Genomic DNA, 23,334 nt, shown 5'->3' with positions numbered 1-23,334 from the left:
GGAAGCCAGGCCACTCTCGCGAGGCCAGGCAGAGCAGAGCCGGGAGGTCCGGTGCAGCGTGGAGGTCGTTGGAGACAGTGTCCTGCTGCCAGCTCCTTCGCCGGCCAGTCCGCGCCCCGCCCGTCTCAGCCATGCTCTCCGCCCTCGCCCGGCCTGCCAGCGCCGCTCTCCGCCGCAGCTTCAGCACCTCGGCCCAGGTAGGTCCTGCGAGGGGCTGCCTGCAGGTGGAGGCTCCCCGACCTAGGCCACGTGTGTTCCTGGCTCGCGAGCAGCCTTGACCCCCGGGCCAGCCTGGACCGCAGGGCCGCCCAGTGCTGGTCCTTGGCTGTGGCGTCCTGGGCCGGCCCTGATACCGGGCAGGAGGTGCGGGGGAGAAAGCCCAGGAGTCGGGGGGTGGGGAAGTAGTCCAGCTCCAGGACCGGGGCGCTTCTCCGAGCCTCCCAGTTCGCCCCCGGGCCCCCCAGAGGGTCTGCTCTTGACCTGTGCTCCTTCAAGGTGGAGAAGCCAGGGCTCTAGGGCCGAAAGTAACTTATTTTCCATAGTATTTTGAGAGACTAACCTCGTTCTTGCAGCGTCCGTACAAGCACTGTGTAGTTTTTAACTCCATAGTGCAGACAGGCAGAGATACCGAGGGCAGAGCACTGGTCCAAGGTTACACAGTGTTTTGGCCAGAGGATTAAAATTCAGCTCTCCTGACCACTGTGAGTGACTTTTTTGGATCATCAAGCCTTTGCTCTAAGAACCTGAAGACTCTGCTTCCTCTTAAGGACCTTTTGAAGGCTCCTTCCTGCGGTGGGCGGACTGGGCCTGCCCCCGGGTGTTGTTAACTGCGCGGCTTGGCCTGGGACTACTTAAGCCTAAGCTATTTTTAGCTGTCTTCTAGGGTAGCGATTCTCAAACGCTGGTGTGTCAGAATCACCTGAAAGCTGGTAAAGATCAGAGGCCGAGGCTCATTGAAGGAGGGTAGGACCTGGGCCTCCGTGTTTTTTACCAAGTTCCCCAAGTGATTCTAATACAACCAAAGTTAGAACCCAGGAGATGCCCACATTGCCTCTTAGAGTACCACACCCCAAAAGGGAGGTGATTATTAAATGAGGTGCCACATTTCTTACTTAGCTTTTGTTCTTTAGATCAGTTTCCTGTGCATTCAGTTCATTCGAAAAAATAAATATACGAATGAGTACATTTGAGTATCCGTGTTGCCCAGAACTATGCTGGGTGCTGCAGGTGATACCACGATGAGTGAGAAGTGGCACTTGAGCCAACAGTGAGTAAACAAACTTAGGACAGGTGGAGGTGATGAAGATTGATGCTGAGTAGTGGGGGAAGGGGGATTAACTGCAGGTAAGACTGGGATTTGCTGATAACGATTTCATGAGGTGTATGGAGAGAAAGAGGAACATGGAGAAAACCAAGGCTTTGGGTTTTGGAGCTGAGATTTGCTGAGGTGGGAAATACTGCTAGAAGAGAGTGATTGTAGTGGGGTGGGTATCAGGAGCTCAGATTTGGATATGTTGAGTTTAAAATGCCTATTGGACATACAGGTGGAGTTGTTGAAGTATATAAGTGTAAAAGTCAGAAAGATGAGCTTGAGCCAGATGGTACATTGGCCTAGGGAGACTTCAACCTCAGTGTATTTATGTCTCTCCGTATGTACTAATGTGCTAATATGTATGACACAGAAATTTAAAAACCATAACAGATTAAAAAAAGCAAACTTACAAGTGAAGGAAGTGTTACTATATATCCATTTTCAAAGCCCCGTTGCTAAACAGTGTGCTGTTGACAACCACTCCTCAACGTGGAAAAAGATATGGAGTTTGCAAACAGCTTGTTTACAAAGAGATCATGAGCTAACCTGCAATACCAAAGATTCTCATCTCACTGTAAAGATATCACCACTTACAAGTTATGTTTTTATAAATATTAACTAAGTTGATGAAACCTTATACTATACAAACAATAACATCACCTCATCACACTGAAAGCAATCCCCTCTTCCCTCTCCCTGTGTTGTGTTCATCTTGTGTGTCACATGGGACTGATCCACTTAAGGACCCTAGTTGAGAGCACCAGGTCAGTCAGTTTCTTGGTAGAGTTTAATTCTTCACCTGATAGATAAAAATAAAGACACAGCCTTGACATTGACATCCTGCACACCAGGGGAACTGTCTTATGCTCCCCACATTGGAGCCCTGGTCAGCCTTGGGAGCCAGGCTGAGTAATCAGGGCATGAGGAACTTGACAAGATTTTTACTCGAGGAAATGATTAAAACTTTGAATTTTTGGAAGGGTGGTTTAGAGGTGGAGCTGAGGACCTAAGTTAGATAATGGAATTAGGATGGAAATCAGGGGCAGGTTGGGAAGATGTTTGAGATGCCAAGTCCTTTCGTGTCCTAACTGGGTGTCTCCAATAAGGGAGGAAGCAGAAGATAGCTCTAAAGTTTTGAATTTGGTTGAACACACGTGCCATTTGGGAACAGGGATGGAAGAGGTAGTAAGGACAAATTTATTTACACAGTTGGGTTTGTAGGACCAGTGGTCTGCCTAACAGAACTGGGAATGTGGAGTTGCAATTTGGGAGTTCTTAGGATTCGGGACAGGATGTGGGAGTGATAATTGAAGGTCTGGAGGTGGGTGAGATTGCCAGACCTCAGGTTCTGGGTTGGTCCAGCTAGTTTTCTGTGAAGTCAAGGGTCCACCTTTAAAGCACCAACTTAAAAACAAACAAACGAAACCTGAATTCCAATCTTAGATGTAATATATGCTTTTTAGAGTTTTAGTTTCCTCGAGCAGATTACACTGTGTGTGGTTGTTTTGGTTTTGGCTTGAGTTTTGGTTTGTTTGGTTTGATTTTTGTTTTTGATAACAGAAGCCCATTATTACTAGCATCCGTTGCTGTGGAACACAGCGTGCAGTGATAATGTAAAGACCCAGAGTACATGGCTGCCCTAGAGGACCGCACACTGTGCTTTGAGTTCTTATGGCTGCTCTTCTCTCGGCTTGTCTTCTTCCCTGGCAGCTCCCTGCCTGCTTGCCGGGATAGGCTCCCCTTCTTATTTGTGAGTTTAGGTTAGAAACAGCCTCACTCGCAATGGTTAAGAATCCGCCTGCCAGTGCAGGGGACACGGGTTCGAGCCCTGGTTCAGGAAGGTCCCACATGCCACGGAGCAACTAAGCCTGTGCACCACAGCTACTGAGCCTGCGTTCTAGAGCCCGTGAGCCACAACTACTGAGCCCGCGTGCCACAACTACTGAAGCCCGTGCGCCTAGAGCCCGTGCTCCGCAACAAGAGAAGCCACTGCAATGAGAAGCCTGCGCACCGCAACAAAGAGTAGCCCCCGCTCACCGCAACTAGAGAAAGCCCGTGTGCAGCAACAAAGACCCAATTCAGCCCAAAATAAATAAATTTATTTAAAAAAAATAAAACTGCACATTGAAGGAAAGGCTTCTGTTACCAGTCCAAGTGGCGATTGAGTGAAATTTGCTCCCCTTTTGGAGGTACAGGAGTATGCCCCTGACTGTCACAGCATCTAGAGACATGAGTTCTCCCCCATTTTCCTGAGGCAAACCTCTGAACTTCAGAAGGAAAGGGGACCTTTGGAATGGTAGGAATACGATTGCCTCTTCATTTGGTACTGCTGCAATAAGAGACCCAGTGCAGTACTCTGCAGTTTACCATGTGAATCCTTTTAATGCTGATTCCATCTTCACAGTCCTCTCTCTCTGCCTCTTTCTAGAACAATGCTAAAGTAGCCGTGCTGGGGGCTTCCGGAGGAATCGGGCAGCCGCTTTCACTTCTCCTGAAGAACAGCCCCTTGGTGAGCCGCCTGACCCTCTACGATATTGCTCATACACCCGGAGTGGCCGCGGATCTGAGCCACATAGAGACCAGAGCGACGGTAAAAGGTATTGAGCACGCCGACCCTGGAGAACTTACATCTCTCCTCCCCCGTAGGCCAGGATTCAGGTTTAGAGTGAGACTCTTAAGTGAAACGAGGTGTTCAGAGACTTGGGGTTTCCATGTTCATTTTACAATTAAATTTTATAAATTATTGCACCTTTTTTGACTTGAGTCTACAAAAATTTAAATAGTGTCTTTGAGAATAACAGCGGTGCTCTCATCTTCCCATTTTTAGTTTTTTATAATTTAACAAGTAATATGAGGATGGGGAAGAGGCAGCCTCCTGCAGGGGTGCGGGGGCAGTAAGAAGTGCTGCCAGTTGCTCCCCACCCCGGGCCATCCCTCCACCCCAGGGTTTCCTTTGCCAGCTTCTTCAAAACATGGCCACCTTAGGAAAATCCAAGGGAAATCTAGGTATGTCATCCAAGAAGTCACTCATAATTACATATAATTATATATATCCTGCTTATTTTACCTTCACATTATAGCAGCATTCTTCCATGTCACCAGATTCTTGGTAAAATCATTTTTAAAGATGTACTATAATTTATCACTTATTTATTATTATACCCACACTGTTGACCATTGGGCTGTTTCCTGTTTTGCTCTACTGTAAATAGGTAAGCTGTGTAAACATCGTTATCTTTACATCTTGTTTCTTAGAATCCTTAAAAAAAAGAATCCTAAAAGTAGAATGAGTAGGTTTGACCATTGTAAAGCTTTCACTATAAAGTATCAGATTGCTGTGCAGAAAACTTATACTGCTTTCTGTCTCTGCTGTCAAGTGTGAGACTGTTTGATGGTGTTTGCATGTATCTTCATTTGGTGTAGACAACACAGGAGACTGACTGTCAGCTCATTTGTTCGTGTGCCTTCCGTGGTCCCTCTGAATTAGTTTGCTCATTTTCTTTTGGGCTGTATATTTGAGTTTCCAAAAGCTCCCGCAATAAGGGAGAAGTCAAGTCAAAGCAGATTTTGGCCGATTTCCCTGAGATCTTTGAAAGTGGACCTTCTTTTCCTCAGATGATAGGAGTAAATAGAATGGATGCTGATATTTAGTCCATGTTTATCAGCACGGGGATTTTCTCTCCTGGCCTCCACGGTGCCTTCTGATCTGACTCCGAGACAGAGCTTTTTTTTTTTTTTTTTTTTTTTTTTAAAGGTAGATTCCTTTTTTTTTTTTTTTAATTTTATTTATTTATTTATTTACTTATGGCTGTGTTGGGTCTTCGTTTCTGTGCGAGGGCTTTCTCCAGTTGCGGCAAGCGGGGGCCACTCTTCATCGCGGTGCGCGGGCCTCTCACTATTGCGGCCTCTCTTGTCGCGGAGCACAGGCTCCAGACGCGCAGGCTCAGTAATTGTGGCTCACGGGCCTAGTTGCTCCGTGGCATGTGGGATCTTCCCGGACCAGGGCTCGAACCCATGTCCCCTGCATTGGCAGGCAGATTCTCAACCACTGCGCCACCAGGGAAGCCCCGAGACAGAGCTTTTGTTAGGATGACCGTGACGTGGAATAAGCAGCTCTTACTGGGAGCCGAGAAGGACTTAGAAGTGCTGGCGAGTTGGGTTGGATGAGGAAAAGCAGCCGACTTGGCTGATTCTGTGGGAACTTGGGCGGTTACTCTGTTCCGAATCGGGGCTGGGCCGGTGAGGCTGGAGGAAAGTGGAGTGAAAGAGACTGTCCTGCCAGCTGGTGTCATCAGGCCCACAGTGGTAGTTCTCCAGAAGAGGAACCCCTTCATGGGCGGGCCTTCCAGCCTGTCTTGAGGCCTGTGGCTGGCCTTGGACTCAGGTGGGCCCGTCCTACCCGGGCTCTGTCCCCACAGACATGCTGGCCTCTCCAAGTCGGAAGTGGTGAAATTGCTCACGTGGGTGTTTTTTCCAGGCTACCTCGGACCTGAGCAGCTGCCAGACTGCCTGAAGGGCTGCGATGTGGTGGTGATTCCAGCGGGAGTCCCAAGAAAACCAGGTGTGTGTTGAAAGCCTTGCATAGCATCTCCCCACAAGTCAGCTGAGGATGTAGTTTTCCATGAAAAATGGATCTGGTCCGATCTCTGCTGCAGAAAAAATTCCAAAGGCTCCCCAATGCCTGTGGGGTACGGATGAAGCCCTCCACCTGTCACTGGGTCCCCTCGCCCAGTCTCATTGTGTTCTGTGTGCACTTTTTTTGCGTGGAACGCCCTTTCCTCCACCTGCCTCCACCTTGGAAGCTGTACTGATCCTTGGTGATCCTCCTCGGGTATAACCCCCCTCATTCCCCTCCCCACGCTCCACCCTCACAGACCTCTATCTTGGCACTTGTCACACTGGGCCGTTTTCCCTACAAGATCGATTTACTTGAAACAGGGACCCTGTCTCACTCATGTTTGAATTTCCCATAACAACAAACACACACAACTTGGTACACGTTTGGAAATTCGTCCTGTGCTTTATGAACACCTTGAATTGGATCGTTCGCAGGCATGACCCGGGATGACCTGTTCAACACCAATGCCACGATTGTGGCCACCCTGACTGCTGCCTGTGCCCAGCACTGCCCCGAGGCCACGATCTGCATCATTTCAAATCCGGTGAGTGCCGGCTGCCGATGCCGCATGAAAGTCCACAGTTAGCAAAAGTGTGCTTCTGTGCTTAGAGGGAGAACGATCAGGTTCATGTGCTGAAATGGATAAAGTGGATGAGCTAATAAAAGGCGCTTAGATTTATTTCCTAAGGATTCCTTCTGGCATTGACCAAGTGAGTTTTAACCTGGTTTTCCCATCGACCGTGTGCCTTTGGGCAGATCGCTTCCCCTCTCGGTATCTTAGTTTTTCCACCTGGAAAATAAGCCCATTCCTGAGGCTGCTTCAGCCCTGATTGTGGTAGCCTGTTACCTCCTTTTACTGTGTTCTACTTGGGGTTTGCAATTCCTGCTTCCTGGCGTCCCCTCCCTCCTCACCCTCACACATGATCCCGTATGCAGCCCCCCAGGCCCTGCTTGCTGGTTTTTGCAGGAAGCTAGTTCTCCAGTTCAGAAACTCCGGGTGCCGTGTCCCTCCTGAGAAGTCGGCTGTGGCTCTCACGCCCGCCCTAGCAGGGCCTCAGGTGGCATGTGACAGCATCCCCTCCGGTCCTCCCTGCTGGTTGATCTGGACTCTGGTCTCCCAAGTACAAGAAGGATCTGGGTGAAAGTGCAGTGACACTGATGTTGACTCAGGAACGTGGCCGCTGATAAACACGCAGAGCTTGTGCCCATGGCCTCTGAGAAGAGGATCCTGCCCTTTCCAACCAGCTCACCTTTCCTCGGGGGCAACTGGTCAGAAGTTCTTCGGGGGCTGATTAACCGGTGCCTAATATAAATCTCGCTGTTTTTGTCTTGTTTTTATTCTTTCTGTGTAGCAGGTAATGTGTTAAGCACTTGCCATGTATTAAGTCACTTAATCTTCACAACAACCTCATGAGGTAGTTGTCTCCCGTTTTAAGAAACTGAGTTCTAAGGAGTTGAGGTAACTTGGCCGGGGTTACGACACAGAGTGACAGAGCTGGGACTGAGCTTGTAGCTTGTAGCTTCTTGCTAGGCTGTCTTTTTTTTTTTTAATGGCCATTCGGGCTAAGTCCCAGCTGGAGCAGAAGGTGCCTTGTGGAGCCTTCGTCACATTTTTAAGTTGATAGTTGAAGTGTCACGTGCATGTTTGAACTTTGGGCTCGGAGGCCACCAAGGGGAAGAGTGCCTCCCTCAGTGAATGGTTTCTTCTTTCTCATGGCGGGGAAAAGAAGCAGTCTTTTGGAGTAGGGGGCCTTCCATCTTGAAGGTCGCTTATCAGGGCAATTTAATGTGACAGCTTAGGGCTTGTTAATGGTCTAACGAGAAGATTTTTCCTTCTGTCTCATGGCTCTGCTCTCAGAACGCAGGCAAATTGTGCCCCTCTCTCTTGGATTTACTAGGTTAACTCCACCATCCCAATCACAGCAGAAGTTTTCAAGAAACACGGAGTATACAACCCCAATAAAATATTTGGGGTGACAACCCTGGACATCGTCCGAGCCAACACTTTTGTTGCAGAACTGAAGGTAAGAGCTGCATCGGGCATCTTTCAAGTTACCTTTCTGAACCTCTCTGGCTATTCTTGGCTCATTTACGGGCATGGAAGACACCGGGGCCCTTACAGGTCACGTGTAACTGGAGGATTTAAATGTCTTTATAGCTCGCCTCCTTGGTGGGAAGCAGCTTGCGCGTTTTCTTGGGGAACGCAGGCAGCAGGCCCCTGCAGGCTGAAACCGGCCAGCTTCCGTGTTGACCAGCTCGCTCTTCTCCCCGCTGCATCAAGGGTTCGGCTTTCCCTGGGTTTCTCACTGGCTAGGCTGGGTTGTGCCCTTTGTGTTCGTCGGCTCGGCTCTGAAAACTGGTCCTAACAGGTTTTACCCGCTAATCATTAGAACGATAAAATCAGCAAACATGAAGAACTTGGGAAAGTCCCTGAAATCATGTCAGAATTCTTGTCCCTGGTCTGTGTTCTGACTCCCTTCCTGGGTACCTGCGGTGACTTACCTCAGTTCTGCTCCCGCTGGCTGCCTGCTTCTTCCTGAGCTGCCAGGCTCGTCCCGGCGGGGGGGTTTGGCACCAGCGCCAGGTCTGGAGTCCTCGGTACCTTTCACAACTCGCTGTCTAGTCTGTTGGGTTATGGGCCCAGCAGAACCACTTCCTCTGGCCCAAATACACGTCCCTCCTGAGCTTCAGGCCATTTTTCATGAACTTATGGAGGAGGGGGTCCTCCCAAGTCGGGAATAATTGTCATGCACACAGCTTAGTGAGAAGGGCGCACACAGGACCGTTGACCTTCCTCTTCCTCCCCTGCGCCCAGCACTTCTCTTCTAGGGTGTGGACGGTACGGTGCCCCGCTGTGATTCATGCTCTGCTGTGTTCCTCAGGCTCTGCTCTCCGAGTGGGGTCAGATCCCTGAGATGTGGCCCCGCGGCCTGGGATCTCTGTGAGTGAAGCGGAAAGAGACACTTTAATTCCAGAGACAACTGAATCACCATTTCAGCGCACGTGTGTTTAGACTGTGGTTGTCTTTGAGTCAGGAAAGGCTTTGCGGAGCGGGGCTCGGTGAAGCCGAGTTTGAACGCGCCCAGGCCGGGAGGCGGGGGTTCCGGCTTCCCGAGGCATACACCCCCGGTTCCTGGAAGCAGCAGTGCTCGTTCTCATAGGGCTCCCGTGGTGCTGCCAGCTCCAGGGGAAGCACACGTTTCCCCAGGGCCCCTAATCCTGCTGCAACAGTAGACACCTGTGGCTATTTGAATTAATTATAATTAAATTAGAAACTGTGGTCCTCTGTTGCACTAGCCACACTTGAGATGCTCCAGAGCCCCACGTGGCCGCTGTGATCCCACAGAGAGTTCTGTCAGACCGTGGGGGCTTGGCCTCGAAGCTTTGCCACGTGAGGTGGGAAAGCATGTCTCTGCCCTGGCCGGAGGATCTAGTGCTGGATGCGTCAGTTAAGGAATGCGCCCTTTACCTCAGGCTGCCTGGCATTCTGAAAAGTTCCTGAATTGCATGGAGAATGAAAGGCCGCCCTTAACCTCGCAGCCTCTGGCTCCCCCCTTGGCCGTCTCCATCCCTGCCTTCCACTGGGCTTGCCCTTTGCACTTCATGCTCTGCTGATGGGACATGTTCTGCGAACCCCCAGGTCTTTGTTCTTTCTGCTCCTTTTGCCTAGAATACGCTTCCCTTGCTGGAGTCCTGCTCCTTCCCAGAGGAAGTTAGGTCTGCCCCAGGAGGCCTTCTCCCAGGTGCCTTACAGAGCCACCCTGTGGCTGGCTTCACCCATCGCATTGGAGCGTCTGTTTATATCTGTCTCATTTTGGACAATGAGCTTCTCAAAAGCAGGGGCCCTTTCTGTTCGTGCCTGTGTCCCTGGTGACCGGCATGGTGCCCTGGCCTGTAGACACTGCCGTGCGTGTCCATTAACTCTGTGCTGCTGGGTCTGCCCACCCTTGTGGCTGGGCTCCCCACCCTAGGCAAGGCTGGTTCCTAACTTACGGTGTCTCTCTCTAGCAGCTGCAGCATTTGGGGAAGGTGGCAGCATTTTGGGGCTGCTCACCCCCTCCCGTTACTCCCACCAGCTTCTTTTTTTGACTGTGTTAAGAAATACCTGGTTCGCAGATTCTTGGGGGCATCGTGCCTCCGGTTTAACAGATGAATCAGCCGTCCCAGCAAGCCCCGCTTAATGAACCGTGGCGTTGTGACCCCTTTCAACTTCGTTTCCTTCTTTCTGTTCCAATCACTGTGTGAGTTGACAGACTTCTCACCCCTGGGTGTTCTGGAATCTTGCTCTGATACGAGGGATTTGTTCTCTGTAACAAAGTGTAGGTACATAAGTCTGAGCTAATGCGTGGGGATGACATCAGGTGTGGGAAAGAGGATTGTCATCCTCTGATTCCAAAAAGCTATCGGACTGATGGGGACCAATTGGGACCCTTCAAGAAGGCAGTTTTCAGCACGTTGTGAAGGGAAAGCCTCGGAGTGACCTCACCAGACACCAAGTTACTCACTGCATGTGTTGAAACTGACGTTAGGCCGTGCAGGGGGGCCTAGTGGGACACGTGAGCACGGCTGGAGTCAGGCGGCCTCTTGCCTGGTTTTGTTCCGGGTTCTGTGGATTTTTCCGGTATTGGTGCTTTAGGTGCGTGTGACATGTTTTACACTCAAAGTGCTTGTTAAAAGTTAATCAAGCTTTACACTTTTGGTGACCAGGGTTTGGACCCGGCTCGCGTCAACGTTCCTGTCATTGGCGGCCATGCTGGGAAGACCATCATCCCCCTGATCTCTCAGGTGTGTGTGTCACCCTGCCCGGAAGCCTCAAGACCACGAGCACCGTTCAGAGGTTCACTTTGGGGCCCTCGGGGCAGGCTGACAAGGCTCTCACCGTCTGTTGTTATTTTGAAGGGATTCCTGCTGTGGGGCTGTGGTCAGCGTCCACAGCTGTGGGAGTGAGTGTGGTCAGAAGGTGTTCAAAACGGCCAGTTCCTACACAGTGAAAACTGCTGGTGGAAACATCACTGCCTTCCTGATTAGGTCAGAGCAGGCAAAGCTGCTTTGTTTAAAAATGAGGAGAGACAAGGTAAACACCACTGAGAATAAGATAAATCACCTCATAACCTCAGGAGAAAATACTGAGGAAGCACCTTTTAAATCTAAGTTGGTGGACATCCTACAAAGCGAGCATTCAGTACCCTTGACAGATGTCCTGAAAGCCAGGGGAGGACTGCGGAAGCAGTCAAAGGTGAGATCTCTGGGTGCTGGTGGATCCTGGGCAGGACCCTGAACAGAAGGGACAGTAGTGGAACAGTCGGTGACAGTTGAATAAGGTCTGTGGTTTAGTTAATTTCCTGTTCTTCATAATTGCACTGTGGTTATGTAAAATGTTACCAGGGTAAGCCGGGTGAGGAAAATCTTTCTGCTATTTTTACAACGTTTCTCTAAGTCTAAAATTAGTCCAAAATAGAGAAAGTTTTTTTAAAATGAGTAGAGAACTCACTACACCTCCCAACAAAGTCGGCTTTTTCTTTAAAGAAAAGGTCTTGATCTCCCACGTGGATGCCGGGGCTCGCCGGGCGTGGGGCTGGGAGGTGACCGGAGCCTGGCCCTGCTCACATGATCCCTGTGACTTCCACTTGCAGTGCACTCCCAAGGTGGACTTCCCCCAGGACCAGCTGACCACCCTCATCGGGCGGATCCAGGAGGCCGGCACGGAGGTGGTCAAGGCTAAGGCCGGAGCAGGTAGGCTCTCGGGCAGCCCCGGGCTTTTAGAGGCAGAGCCGAAGACTCATGAGGGCCCAGCAAGGTGTGGGTCCTTTTCTGAGTTTCACGTCCATCTGCTTGATAAGCAGCCCCCCAGTCAGAGGGCAGCACAGCTTGCTGGGGGGCATGGAGTAGTGTTTGAGGTCAGCAGAGCTAATTCCATGCCATTTGCGGGTCTGTCGTTTCAAGGGATGCTGACCTAAATTCCTGATGAGACTGGAAAGCTGGAGGTTATGCAGATGGGGTTTTAGCTGGTGGGGAAGCTCACCTGGATCTTACGGTCGCCGCGCTAGCTTGGCTGACCTGCCTTTGTCCTCCTAGGCTCTGCCACCCTATCCATGGCGTATGCTGGAGCCCGGTTTGTCTTCTCCCTCGTGGATGCGATGAACGGAAAGGAAGGAGTTATCGAATGTTCCTTCATTAAGTCCCAAGAAACGGACTGTCCGTATTTCTCCACACCACTGCTGCTGGGGGTATGTATCCTGGAGGCCAGGTCTTGGCCTGAAGGAGGAGCATTTTCTGTAGCTGAGACTCAGCAGCTGTGCTCCGTGCGTTTGCTCCATGATTCAGATTTCCTTGTGCAGTAACTGCATCTCACCGCCTGGCCTGTGCTTGGATTTTTGAGGGTAGAAGCATCACAGAATCAGGAGCGGGGAGAAACCTCAGTCTGTGGGGCTGACGGGAATCTCACGGCTCCAGCAGCTGGTCAGCAGCGGCCGCCTGGGTATGCTCCCCGATGAGACCCTCGTTGTGTCCCGAGGCGGCCCACGGACAGCCCTCACAGAAGAGGCTTCCCCGCACCAGGCTGTGCTTGTTAGTTCTCATTCTGACCTCAGGGCCTGCCGAGGCGTGTGCAGTTGGTAGGCTTTCCAGTTCAGGCATTCCTGGGTCCTGCTCCTCGTCCCACTGGTTTTCCTTCTTGAAACGCGCTGGGACGGGGCCCTTCTCGTCACCTTGCTGGCTTCAGCCAGGCTGGTTTTGGGCAGCTCTCTGGTCTGCTTGACTCCTACCGAGTCTTCAGTGAGCAGGTTTCCACGTCTTAGCTGAGGGCACCTGCTGGAATCAGGCAAATGTGTGCTCGCCTTCCTCTCATGCCCAGAAAGAAGCCCTTCCCACAGACACCCTGGTGTCCAAGATCCCTGAGACCGACACTAGTCTCCAGAACTAACTGGTTAGCTCCAGAAGCAGCTGAGTGCAGGTGTGTGCAGCCTGGTGCGGCCTGCAGGAGAGGCCCCCCGAGGCTGACGGTCCCGGTCAGGGAGGCTCCGAGGAGGCGGCCTGGACGCCAGCCTGCTGTTTTCCTAACGTCCAACGTGTATCTCCTTAATTACATTGGATTCAGGTGGCTATTAAAGTGTTTCTTCAGTCCTTTACCAACTTGGGAAAAAAACTAGATCCCAAAAGTACACTCTGTGTCAGGGAGAATAACTCAGGCACTACTAATTATTGAGTTCTTCGTGTGCCAAGCAACCCACATTTGTCCTCACAGCCTCCTGTGGGGTCGATAAGGAAACAAACTTGGTGGGTGCGTGACAGGTGCACACACAGTGAGTGCCAGAGCCCGGCTCCCAGCCCAGGGCTGAATGGCAGAAGCTGAGCTCCTGGCACGGCTCACACCCATCCTGCCCCGTCCTGCCCCGTCCTGCCCCGTCCCCGGGGTGTGTGGCTCCCTCAGCAGGCTGCCCAGAAGCCACCGGTTAGACAGGCGAGGCAGGGCTGATGAAGTTACAAGCGGGATTTTCTGTAACAAACCCATTCATGGAAACTTTCTTGTAAAATCTTACCACCTCCCCTCTCTCCTTCAGAAAAAGGGCATCGAGAAGAATCTAGGCATTGGCAAAATCTCCCCTTTCGAAGAGAAGATGATCGCCGAGGCCATTCCTGAGCTGAAAGCCTCCATCAAGAAAGGAGAGGAGTTTGTGAAGAACATGAAGTGAGAAGGTGGTTAACGAGCAGGCCATTTCCGTAACTTATTAAGGCGTCATGTCACCGTAAAGCCACTTCAGACACCGTTGTCTTTTCAATTTGCTTTGATGATGAATATTGTATTAACGAACTACCCCTTCCAAATCTCGGGTCAGTCTGTCGGTGCATCAATAAAAGCAGGCTTTGATTTTCTTTTTTCAAGGTCTCCAATTAAATACTGCGCTTTCAGAACCCCGTTGGAGCTGACTGCAGAGTGTGTGTCGGGCATCTCTTCCCCCCGAGTCAGAACTAGGGGTTATTTAAGAAGTAGACTGACACGTCATGGTCTCATCCGTAGCTTCAAGTCTGTAATCTTCATCAGTAAGTGCTCCTCCCAGTGCTGCGCTTTGCACCATCGTGTCCTTCAGGTGTGTGAGCTGAAGGAAGGGCCAGCTTGGGTCTGATTCCTCGGTGTCCTCGCACCTGTGCGGGTGGCAGCTCAGTGGCCGACGCTGGGCCGCTGTCTTCTGTCCCGGGGTCTTTCTGTGTGGTTTTTCTGGCCAAGCAAACAGCACCACTGGCTGGATTTCGTCCTCTTCTGATCGAGCCCTGATATTCAGTGGCATTGACTAGCCAAAGCCAGAATTGTGAGGAGGGCTGGGCAGGGGCAGGAACAACCAAACCAAAACACCAGCTGCAGCCGCAGGGCTGAGGACACAGGGGAGGTGGCTTCGTGTCTTCATCACTGGCCAGAAGGGACTTCGTTGCATTAGCTGGGCTTAGGATACACGTGGGGAATTAAAGGGAGACCTGATTCCCTTCGGGTATAGTTTGCTCCCCAGAAGCTGTGGCCTCTGAAGTGGAAACTGAGAGCTCAATACCTGAGAAAGAACTTTCTGACAACAGGTGATGACCTTCCAGTGAAAGGGCAAGTGGTGATCGAGCTATGCCCAGTAGACAGAGACCCATTTATCTGCAGCTTTTTTTTTTTTAAACTAAAACGGAAGTGGATTTTATCAAGTATGACATCATTATTTTCTTATATAAGTGATAATGTTCATTGTTTAAAACCTAAAATGTAGCCAAATAATGCAGGAAATTATCGCCGATAATAGTATTTGTGCTCCTAATTTTGCATATTTCAAAAGTTGAGATAAAGCTTCTTGTGCCATTTTGCAACCTGTCCTTCTGGTTATTGCTGTGTAACACAATTTAGTTGCTTTTAAGCCAATGTTTTATTACGTCTCACGATTCTGCGGTTGGCAGGGTTCCGCTGGAAGGTTCTGCTCCTCCAGGTGTGGGGGGCTGGCCAGTCAGGCACGTTCAAGATGACGGCTCCGGCGCATGGCTGCTGTTGAGGGGACGGTGGGACAGCTGGGCTCCACGAGGCCCCTACAACAGGGCACGCAGGTTTCTTACTTGATGGCCTGGGGTTCCCAAAAGTGCAAAAGCAGAAGCTGCCAGGCGTTAAAGCTTAGGCTCAGAACCGGAACAGCATCACTGTTGCCAGATCCTCGTGGCTAAAGCGAGTCACCAGGCAAGACCAGGTCCATGGTGGGAGGGGCCTCAAGGGTCCTTTGGGAGCCAACTCTGGAGATTCTCTACCACACGCGCACAATTCTTTTAAGTGTATCCGTGTCTTCCCATATCGATTGTTTAGTAGCTGGATGATCCTTAGGGTGAATGTACTATAAAACGTATTCCACTGTTGGATCATTAGGTGGTTTAGGTTCTCACTACTACGAAGACCATGGCTCTGAACGGCACAGTGCTGTCGGACTAACGCCTCCTGGAGGTTCTGTACGTGAGACACTGTGCCGGGTCTGGGGTGCATTTGCTGCTTCCTGGCATCCTTGTCACAACCCTGACAGGCAGGACCTAGTGCAGATGACTCCGCAAGTGGTCTTGGTTTAGGGTGGTCAGGTCGGTGCCGGTCTCCATACACAAGTGGTTACCACATAAGGCCCGTCCAAGGGGTTTGCTTAAAATGCAGCCCCCTCCTACACTGTTGGTGGGAATGTAAGTTGGTGCAGCCACTGTGGAAAACAGTATGGAGGTTCCTCAGAAAACTAAAAATAGAATTACCATATGATCAAGGGATCCCTCTCCTGGGATATATCCAGACAAAACTATAGTTTCAAAAGATACATGCACCCCTGTGTTCATAGCAGCACTATTCACAATAGCCAAGACATGGAAACAACCTAAATGACCATCAACAGAGGAATGGATAAAGATGTGGTACATATATACAATGGAATACTACTCAGCCATAAAAAAGAACAAAATAATGCCATTTGCAGCAGCATGGATGGACCTAGAGATTATCATACTAAGTGAAGTAAGAGAAGGATAAATACCGTATGATATCACGTATATGTGGAATCTAAAATATGACACAAATGAACCTATCTATGAAACAGAAACAGAATCACAAACAGAACAGACTGGTGGTTGCCAAGGGGGAGGGGTTGGGGGAGGGATGGAGTGGGAGGTTGAAGTTAGCAGATGTAAGCTTTTATGTATAGAATGGATAAACAAGGTCCTACTGTATAGCGCAGAGAACTATATTCAATGTCTTATGATAAACCATAATGGAAAAGAATATTTTTAAAAAAGTATACATATGTATAACTGAATCACTTTGCTGTACAGCAGTAACTAACACAACATTGTAAATCAATTATACTTCAATTTTTAAAAAAATTTTTTAAATGCAGGTTCCTGTGCCCACCCCTCAGAAGTTCTGATCTAGCAGTCTTGAGAGGAAGGACCAAGAACCTATAATATTCCAGATTCCTCCAGATTATGCTGAGGGGGATTGGGGTAGTCAGTGACCACACTTTGGACACTGGCTGCCCCAGAGCTCTTTTCACTATATAAGCCTCCTGCCTTTCAGGGCTTACAGATAAGTCAGGGATGGACGAGAGAATCAGAAAAATGCAGATCAAGTACCACAGGACTCAGAAGAGGACTAGGTTACTTCTGGACATCTTGGCAGAGGCCAGGATCAGAGAAGACTGCCCCATCAAGATAGCCAGGAGGGGGGCTTCCCTGGTGGCACAGTGGTTGAGAATCTGCCTGCCAATGCAGGGGACACGGGTTCGAGCCCTGGTCTGGGAAGATCCCACATGCCGCAGAGCAGCTGGGCCCGTGAGCCACAATTACTGAGCCTGCGCGTCTGGAGCCTGTGCTCCCCAACAGGAGAGGCCGCGATAGTGAGAGGCCCGTGCACCGCGATGAAGAGTGGCCCCCGCTTGCCGCAACTGGAGAAAGCCCTCACACAGAAACGAAGACCCAACACAGCCATAAATAAATAAATAAAAATTAAAAAAAAAAAAAAAAGCAACAGTCTTAAAAAAAAAAAAAAAAAAAAAGATAGCCAGGAGGGAGGAGGAGATGGCATTTGAGCTGGCCCTGCAGGAGGGGTAGGATTTCAGCCGGCCGGGAGGGCAGTGTGGTCACAGCAGGCAGGCAGGCAGGCAGGCAGCAGAATCAGGCTAGGCTTAGGAGAATGGGCTGGAGAGGGTTTGAGGAATAGCCAGTGTTCTCACGATGAGGGGAGTGAGGCCATTTGGGGTTGGGGGGTGGGGCTCTTGAATGCAGACTGCAGAGCTCGGACCTTGTCCTGTGGGTGGTGGGAACAGGGAGGGTAAAGGCGCTGAGCAGGCTGGTGACACGATCCTAGGAGGGGGCTTGTTAACATACAGATTGTGGCCCAGGAGCCTGGGGAGGGGTCCAGGTGATGTCCTTGCTGCTGGCCACACTTAAGTAGGAAAGATGTGGCAGCAGGGACTGCTCGGGACGCTTTGGCAGCAGAAGGGACAAGGGCCCGAAGCGGGGTGGCAGTGAGTGGGAAGGGAAGGATGACGGGAACATGGAGAAAACACCAGTATCTCCCAGCCCCATCTCTACCAACCACCCAGAAGTCCATCAGCCCATTGGCAGCGTGGGTTAAACTAACCACACCCCCACTTTCAAGCTCCAATTATACACCTCCCAGTCTGTGAACTGGCTGTCATCCCCACCTTCCGGTGGCCTCCTGACACACGACTCCTGTCCCCCTCAGCAAGGAACAAAAACCCGGGGACTGAGTGGATGGTGTTAATGACCTTGATGAGCTGGCTGAGGCTTTGCCGGGGGAAGCCAAGAACCAGGGCCCACTTTCCTGGCAGCCCCTGGAAACCCCTATCGACTAAATCATCCCCCAAGTGTGCAAGCTGTGTCCCCCTGTCCAGGCCGTGAGCACTTTTCCCTCTCTCACATTTGCTGAGCGCTCACTACTTCCCAGGCCTCCTAGTAGAGGGAGAATAATGGCCCCCAGAAATGTCCATTTCCTTATCCCTGAAACCTGTGAATGTTACCTTCCAAGGGACTTTGTAGATATGATGAAGTTAAAGATTTATAAGATGGGGAGATTCTCCTGGATTATCTGGGTGGGCCTAATGTAATCTCAATGGTCCTCCTAAGAGGGAGGCAGGAAGAGCGGAATCAACATCAGAATCCAAGCAGTGGCTCTTATGACAGAGGTGCTCAGAGCCAGAGAGATCTGAAGATGCTACATTTCAAGCCTTGAAGAGGGAGGGAGGGAGGGCGGGCCCACAAGCCAAGGAGTGTAGGCAGCCTCCAGAAAGTCAGGCAAGGAAATATTCTCCCCTAGAGCCTCCAGAAGGAAAGCAGCCCTGCTGACACCTTGATTTTAGAAAGTCTGACCTCCAGAACTGTTAGGTAATAAATGTGTGTTGTTTTAAGCCACTAAGCTTGTAGTCATTTGTTACAGCAGCCATGGGAAACTGGTACACCCTCCTAGGCATTTTGCACACATATTCCCTTTTATCCTCATCACAGTCCTCTAAGGTGGCTACATTAGCAAGAGAAGTGATGCCCAGAGAGGTTGAGTAACTTTCCAAGGTCACACAGCAGGTAAAGGGAGCTGGGATTTGAACCTAGGCATTCTGGCTGCAGAGCTTCCCCTGCCCCAGTCAGCAAGGTGCCCGCAGCCTGGGGGAGGGCAGGGCTGTCTGAATGTGGGGCGGTTCTGTGCCATGAAACCAGACCCTTGGATTTCTTAGGTTCTTGGCTCACCACGCTCTGATGTTTTATGTGCTTTGGGAGTTGGGGGGTTGCCCCGTGTGCCCCTCACTGCGAGACAGGATCTTGGGGGCACCCCATAGAGGATGGGGGGAACATTGACCCCAGATCGGGAGCCTGAATGGAGGGGACCAGCCATTCCCAAAGGAGCTGGTGTGCCCTCAGGAAATCACAGACCCTGCCACTGCCCAGCTGCTCTCAAGGCCTGACGGAGAAGCCCCGCCCTGCTCCCACCCTGTGTGTCTGTCTGTGCGTGGGAGGAGGGGCTGTCAGCTCTCGCTGAGCCTTCTCCCCGTTTTAGAGCCATTTCACATTCTCCCAGCTGGCAACCCAGCCCAGTGGGACAGCTCTGGTAGGAAGTCTTGGCAAGTCCCTCTTTCCTTCTCTCTGTCCCCTCCCCTCCTGCCTAAGAGCTGGCCTGGTCCCCCTTAGGAGAGGCCACAGCCAGGCCCTGACCTGAGCCCTCCATCACTCTGTGATGACTGCCCCCTGCTCCCTAAGCCACCAGCCCGGCTCAACTACAAACCCCACCTCCGTTGCCTAAAAATAACTCCTCCCCGCCCTGCTCTCTCCCTCCCAGGCTCCTGCTGATGCTAATATTCTCCCAGCCAGGCTGAGAGCCTCTTGCCAGGCAGACGCAGGCCAGTAATTAGGTTAACTCCCTTCCTGCCAGAGATGGAGGTCGGCTGGTTGCGGCTGGGGTAGGGGTGATTGGGAGTGCTTCTTTCCCAGGCTGGGGTGATTCTGCGTGATGTGTGTGTATGTGTGGGCTGTGTGTGTATGTGGGGTGTATGTTTGGGGGGACTGTAAGCTCTGAAAGCGGTGGCCGATGCCAGATGTACCTGGCCCGGGCTCAGGGAAAAGCTCTGGCTCAGGAAAGGGGTGGGGGGCAATGGGACCCTCAGGCGCCGCCCACTGAGCGCTTGGAGCGGACCAGGCAGTGCCTGTTTGCATCACAGAGCATCGTGTCCTCACCTGGAACCTTTCACATCTCACAGCTGTTACAAACGGGAAAGCAGGGAGGGGCTGCCCAGGAGCACCCCCCATTCCCCCCCTCCCGATGCGAGCCCAGTGCGGCTTCAGCCGCCTCTACTCTGTCCCAGGCACCTCCTGGGCACCGGTACGTGTAGGATAATTAACAGACTGAGGCTCGAGTCAGGTGACCTTGTGGGTGGTGATTGGCGGTTGGGGCCTGAGCAGACCCCAGCCCGGGGCACTTTCCACGGGGGAGGAGCAGGGTCGTCTGCCAGCTGTTGGAGGGGGGACTGTCCCAGCAGCTGTGGGAGAGGCTGAAGGAGGAGGCCACCGCCCAGGCCAGGCCTCTCCCAGGGGCCCTGACCTGACTTAGGACGTTTACTGTGACGAGTGTCTCAATGTCAGAAACGAGCTCATCAAGCCTGCCACACCCTGGGCAGCATGGCTCACAGAAGGCTGAGTACAAACAAGAACTGATTTCAAGAAAGAGTTAAATAGCAGCGCAGAAGGCACTCAGAGGAGCAGAAATGTGGAGACAGGACAGGAATTGCGGAAGTTTCAGTGGCACCGTGCTACATTACAAATTTGACTCCACGCTTCCCAGTGCAACAGAACCTTCCAGAAGGAGAGTCCAGCAGGGCTGGAGTAGTCTAGAAGGACAGCCTGGGAGGTGAGGCTGCTGAGGGCCAACAAGGGGTCACCTCACTCCAGACCCCAGACCTCCTCCCCATGCCCAACCCCCCAAGGCTGTGGAGCCTTGAGCAAATTACTTAACTTCTCTGGGCCTTGGCTTCCTCACTAGTAAAATTATGCCCATTCCCAGGCTTGCTGAGAAGATTTAGTGTCTAAAGTCCACAGCAAGGACTTCCCTGGTGGTCCAGGGGTTGGGACTCTGCCTTTCCACTGCAGGGGGCACAGGTTCGATCCCTGGTCAGGGAAATAAGATTCCGCATGCCACGTGGTGCGGCCAAAAATTTTTTTTAATTTAAAAAAATAAATAAAGTCCACAGCACACAGTAGGTGCTCAATAAATGGTGACCATCCTTGCCATGATCCTCACTTGGAGGTCAGGGCCCTGCTGGGGCTCCAGGTCTGAGGGTAAGGGCTACTGGGAGGAGGGCTCTGGCGGGGCCAGGCGGGAGCCAGAGATAAGGAAGCCGGGATCCTGGGGACAGCCGCAGGCAGAGCACATGCGCAGGGCCCTCCCACCCCGCAAGGCTGGGCCAGCCTGGGCTTTGTCTGAGCTGGCCTCAGCTCAGGAAGCAAATTTAGCCTGCTGGGGTCCCCAGAGGGATCATTAAACACGGCCAGGGGAGAGAAAGAGGGAGGCTTTTTGGTAGTGTGCAATTAAATGCATCACATTTATACCAATCTCTGCGTGTGTGTACACACACACAGGTCCCCCTGCCTTTCCCAAGTAGCCTGCTCTTTCGCCGTCCCCGCCTGACAGCCTGTCCCAGGCCCGCTGCCCTTTCCCCAGAGCAGTCGGAGTGGGCAGGCCCAGGTTGGTCCAGTCTAGGACCCTGGAGTTCCCCAGCTGCTCCCACCTGGCTCTGCCTTCCAGCCCTGGCCCCAGCTCACTCTGGCTGCCACTCCAGCTGGGGTGCGGCTGGAGGGCTTCTCTTGGGCCCCTGAACAGTCAGGAAAGCCCCCATGAAAGAGATGGCGCCCAGGTTAAGACCCCCCTAAAGAGACCCTCAGTTGATCCCCTCCTGCCTCTGGGTGCCTCGGGGGTCAGGTTCAGTGTGGGTGCTCGCCTCCTACAAGCCATCTCTAGCCATCTCTGTCCCAGGGTCTGACATGTTGGTGGGTGTATTTATGCACGGACGCACATGTGTGGGGCCCATGTTGATGCGGTAGTGTGTGTGTGCTGTGTGTGTCTGAGGTTTGGGTCGTCCAGGTGTAGAGATGTAACAATGTTCCTGAGTGTGTGTGTGTGTATGAGTGGATATGACATGTGTATGGGGCTGTGTACGGGACTTAGTGTATGGTGGGTTCAGGTGACTGGGATCACTTCTGCTGGCAGACGAATGTTGGAGATGAAACTGGGTCACAGCCTCCAAGACAGCCTCAGCTGCCATCTCTGCAGCTGCATCCCCTCCCTGCCCGCCCTGTCCTGATCGGAACACATGGACCCAGGTGTGGCGCTCAAGGCCTTTAAGAAGAGCTCACTGCACACTCCTTGGGGTGGTGGTTCCCAGGCCAGGGGACCTGCCCATTGGGACAACCTGGATTCTTCCTGGACCTGGATGCAGTAGGTGCCCAGTGTAGGATGGAGAGATGATTGGTGTTGGGTGAGGGTCTATGGTGACCTGCCAAGAAAAGAAGGGAGGTGTACATCCCGGGCTACAGTGATGGGTGAAAGGGCAGGGCTGCCCTCTGCCCACCTGTACCCCTCCTGTCCCTCTGCTGACATTCTCCTGTCTTCTTTTACTCTTTTTGTCTCCTCACCCTAACCCTCCCTTCTCCTGGGCATTTAAATTTTTTTATTCAAATACAATAATACATAAAGTATGGAAATCATACATATACAGCTCAATGAATTTTCACAAACTGAACACAGCCATGGACCAGCATCCAGATCAAGAAACAACATTACCAGCCCTCCTATACCCCTTCTAGTCACGCCCTCCCCAAGGACAACCGCTATCCTGACTTCTAATACTATAGTTTTGTCTAAGTAGTCACTTTTAATCCCAGTACCTGCCTGAGTCCCTCCCCCAACCCCAGAGCAACGTTAACTCCTCCCTGAATGGGAGAGGTGAGAAGAAAGCTGTGAGGTCACACTCTCTGTCCCCACCACCAGCAGGCAAAGGATGGAGCACCTACTGGCCCTTGTCACAGATGCCTGTCGAGGGTCTCCACAGCCCCTGCCTAAGTGTTTCAGGGATGAGTTCCATAGCTTGGCAATGAATAATTAGCTTCTGTGAGTGTGTCACTTAAGGAAACGCTAGCTGCTATAACAAATAAATTCTAAAATTTCAGTCGCTTATCGCTACGTATTATTTCTCATTCTCTAACAGTCCTAGGCTGATGTTCCTGGTCAGCAGGCAGCTCTCTTCCTCATGATGATACAGGGACTCAGGCTCCTTCCATCTTGTGGCTCCCTCTCCCCTCCCGCCAGGGCCTTGGAGTCCTGTACAACCTGCCAGCGAATGAGGGAAGAGAGGGGAGAGAGGAAAGAGAGGGCACACCTGCTTCTCAGGTGCCTCTTCCAGGAAAATGGCACTTTTGCCTGCACATCATTGGTGAGAACTGGTCACATAGTCTATCTGTATGCAGGGAATGCTGGGAGATGTAGTCCCTGGATGGGCATTCACATCCCATTGACAGCTTGGTGGGCATCTCTGTCACAGTGGGCCTCATGGGGAGGCAGAGCCCAGAGAGGACACAATCTCTTTGCTCCTGCCCTGACCTTGCCTGGTGGACGGAGTTCACTGACTCAGTGCCTCATTCACGGATCCATTTGAATGACTTCTCATTCATTCACTCATTTGCAAATTTATTCACTAAGTTATTCACTCACTCATCTATTCCCCAGGCCCTTGACACACATTGTATCCACCCATCTGTTCACACACATCCATACACATATCTACACCTCCTGTACACCTGTAAGACCCCAAGGGGCAAAGTAGCTGGGCCAGCCAGAGTCACACCCACCATGTGGACAGCTCAG

The 23,334-nt window shown here is 51.6% G+C and overlaps 2 protein-coding genes across 2 annotated transcripts in view; one reads left to right on the top strand and one right to left on the bottom strand.

Annotated features, from left to right (window-relative positions):
• The window catches only part of STYXL1 (serine/threonine/tyrosine interacting like 1), a 61,166-nt gene extending 60,347 nt beyond the window's left edge, over nucleotides 1-819 (bottom strand). The window contains exon 1 of the mRNA XM_007186566.3: nucleotides 560-819. The gene's annotated coding sequence lies outside the window, so the exon portion shown is untranslated. The remainder of the gene's footprint in view (nucleotides 1-559) is intronic.
• On the top strand, nucleotides 19-13,802 carry MDH2 (malate dehydrogenase 2). The gene is made up of 9 exons (XM_007186564.3): nucleotides 19-197; nucleotides 3,741-3,909; nucleotides 5,790-5,873; nucleotides 6,365-6,474; nucleotides 7,829-7,954; nucleotides 10,638-10,715; nucleotides 11,564-11,663; nucleotides 12,006-12,157; nucleotides 13,490-13,802. The coding sequence occupies exons 1-9, from the start codon at nucleotides 132-134 to the stop codon at nucleotides 13,619-13,621; spliced, it is 1,017 nt and encodes a 338-aa protein (XP_007186626.2). The 5' UTR covers nucleotides 19-131; the 3' UTR covers nucleotides 13,622-13,802.
• The last annotated feature ends 9,532 nt before the right edge of the window (nucleotides 13,803-23,334 follow it).

Source organism: Balaenoptera acutorostrata, chromosome 15 (genome assembly GCF_949987535.1).
Source record: "Balaenoptera acutorostrata chromosome 15, mBalAcu1.1, whole genome shotgun sequence".
NCBI lineage: Eukaryota > Metazoa > Chordata > Mammalia > Artiodactyla > Balaenopteridae > Balaenoptera > Balaenoptera acutorostrata.
Note: the sequence above shows the minus strand (reverse complement) of the source record. Positions and strands in the feature narration are given on the sequence as shown.

Bases quoted from the DNA above. Each gene is read 5' to 3' on its own strand.
- MDH2 (XM_007186564.3), top strand. From the start codon at position 132: ATGCTCTCCGCCCTCGCCCGGCCTGCCAGCGCCGCTCTCCGCCGCAGC. The intron at 11,664-12,005 runs GTAGGCTCTCGG...TTGTCCTCCTAG, and splicing joins CAAGGCTAAGGCCGGAGCAG to GCTCTGCCACCCTATCCATG. The intron at 12,158-13,489 runs GTATGTATCCTG...TCTCTCCTTCAG, and splicing joins CCACACCACTGCTGCTGGGG to AAAAAGGGCATCGAGAAGAA.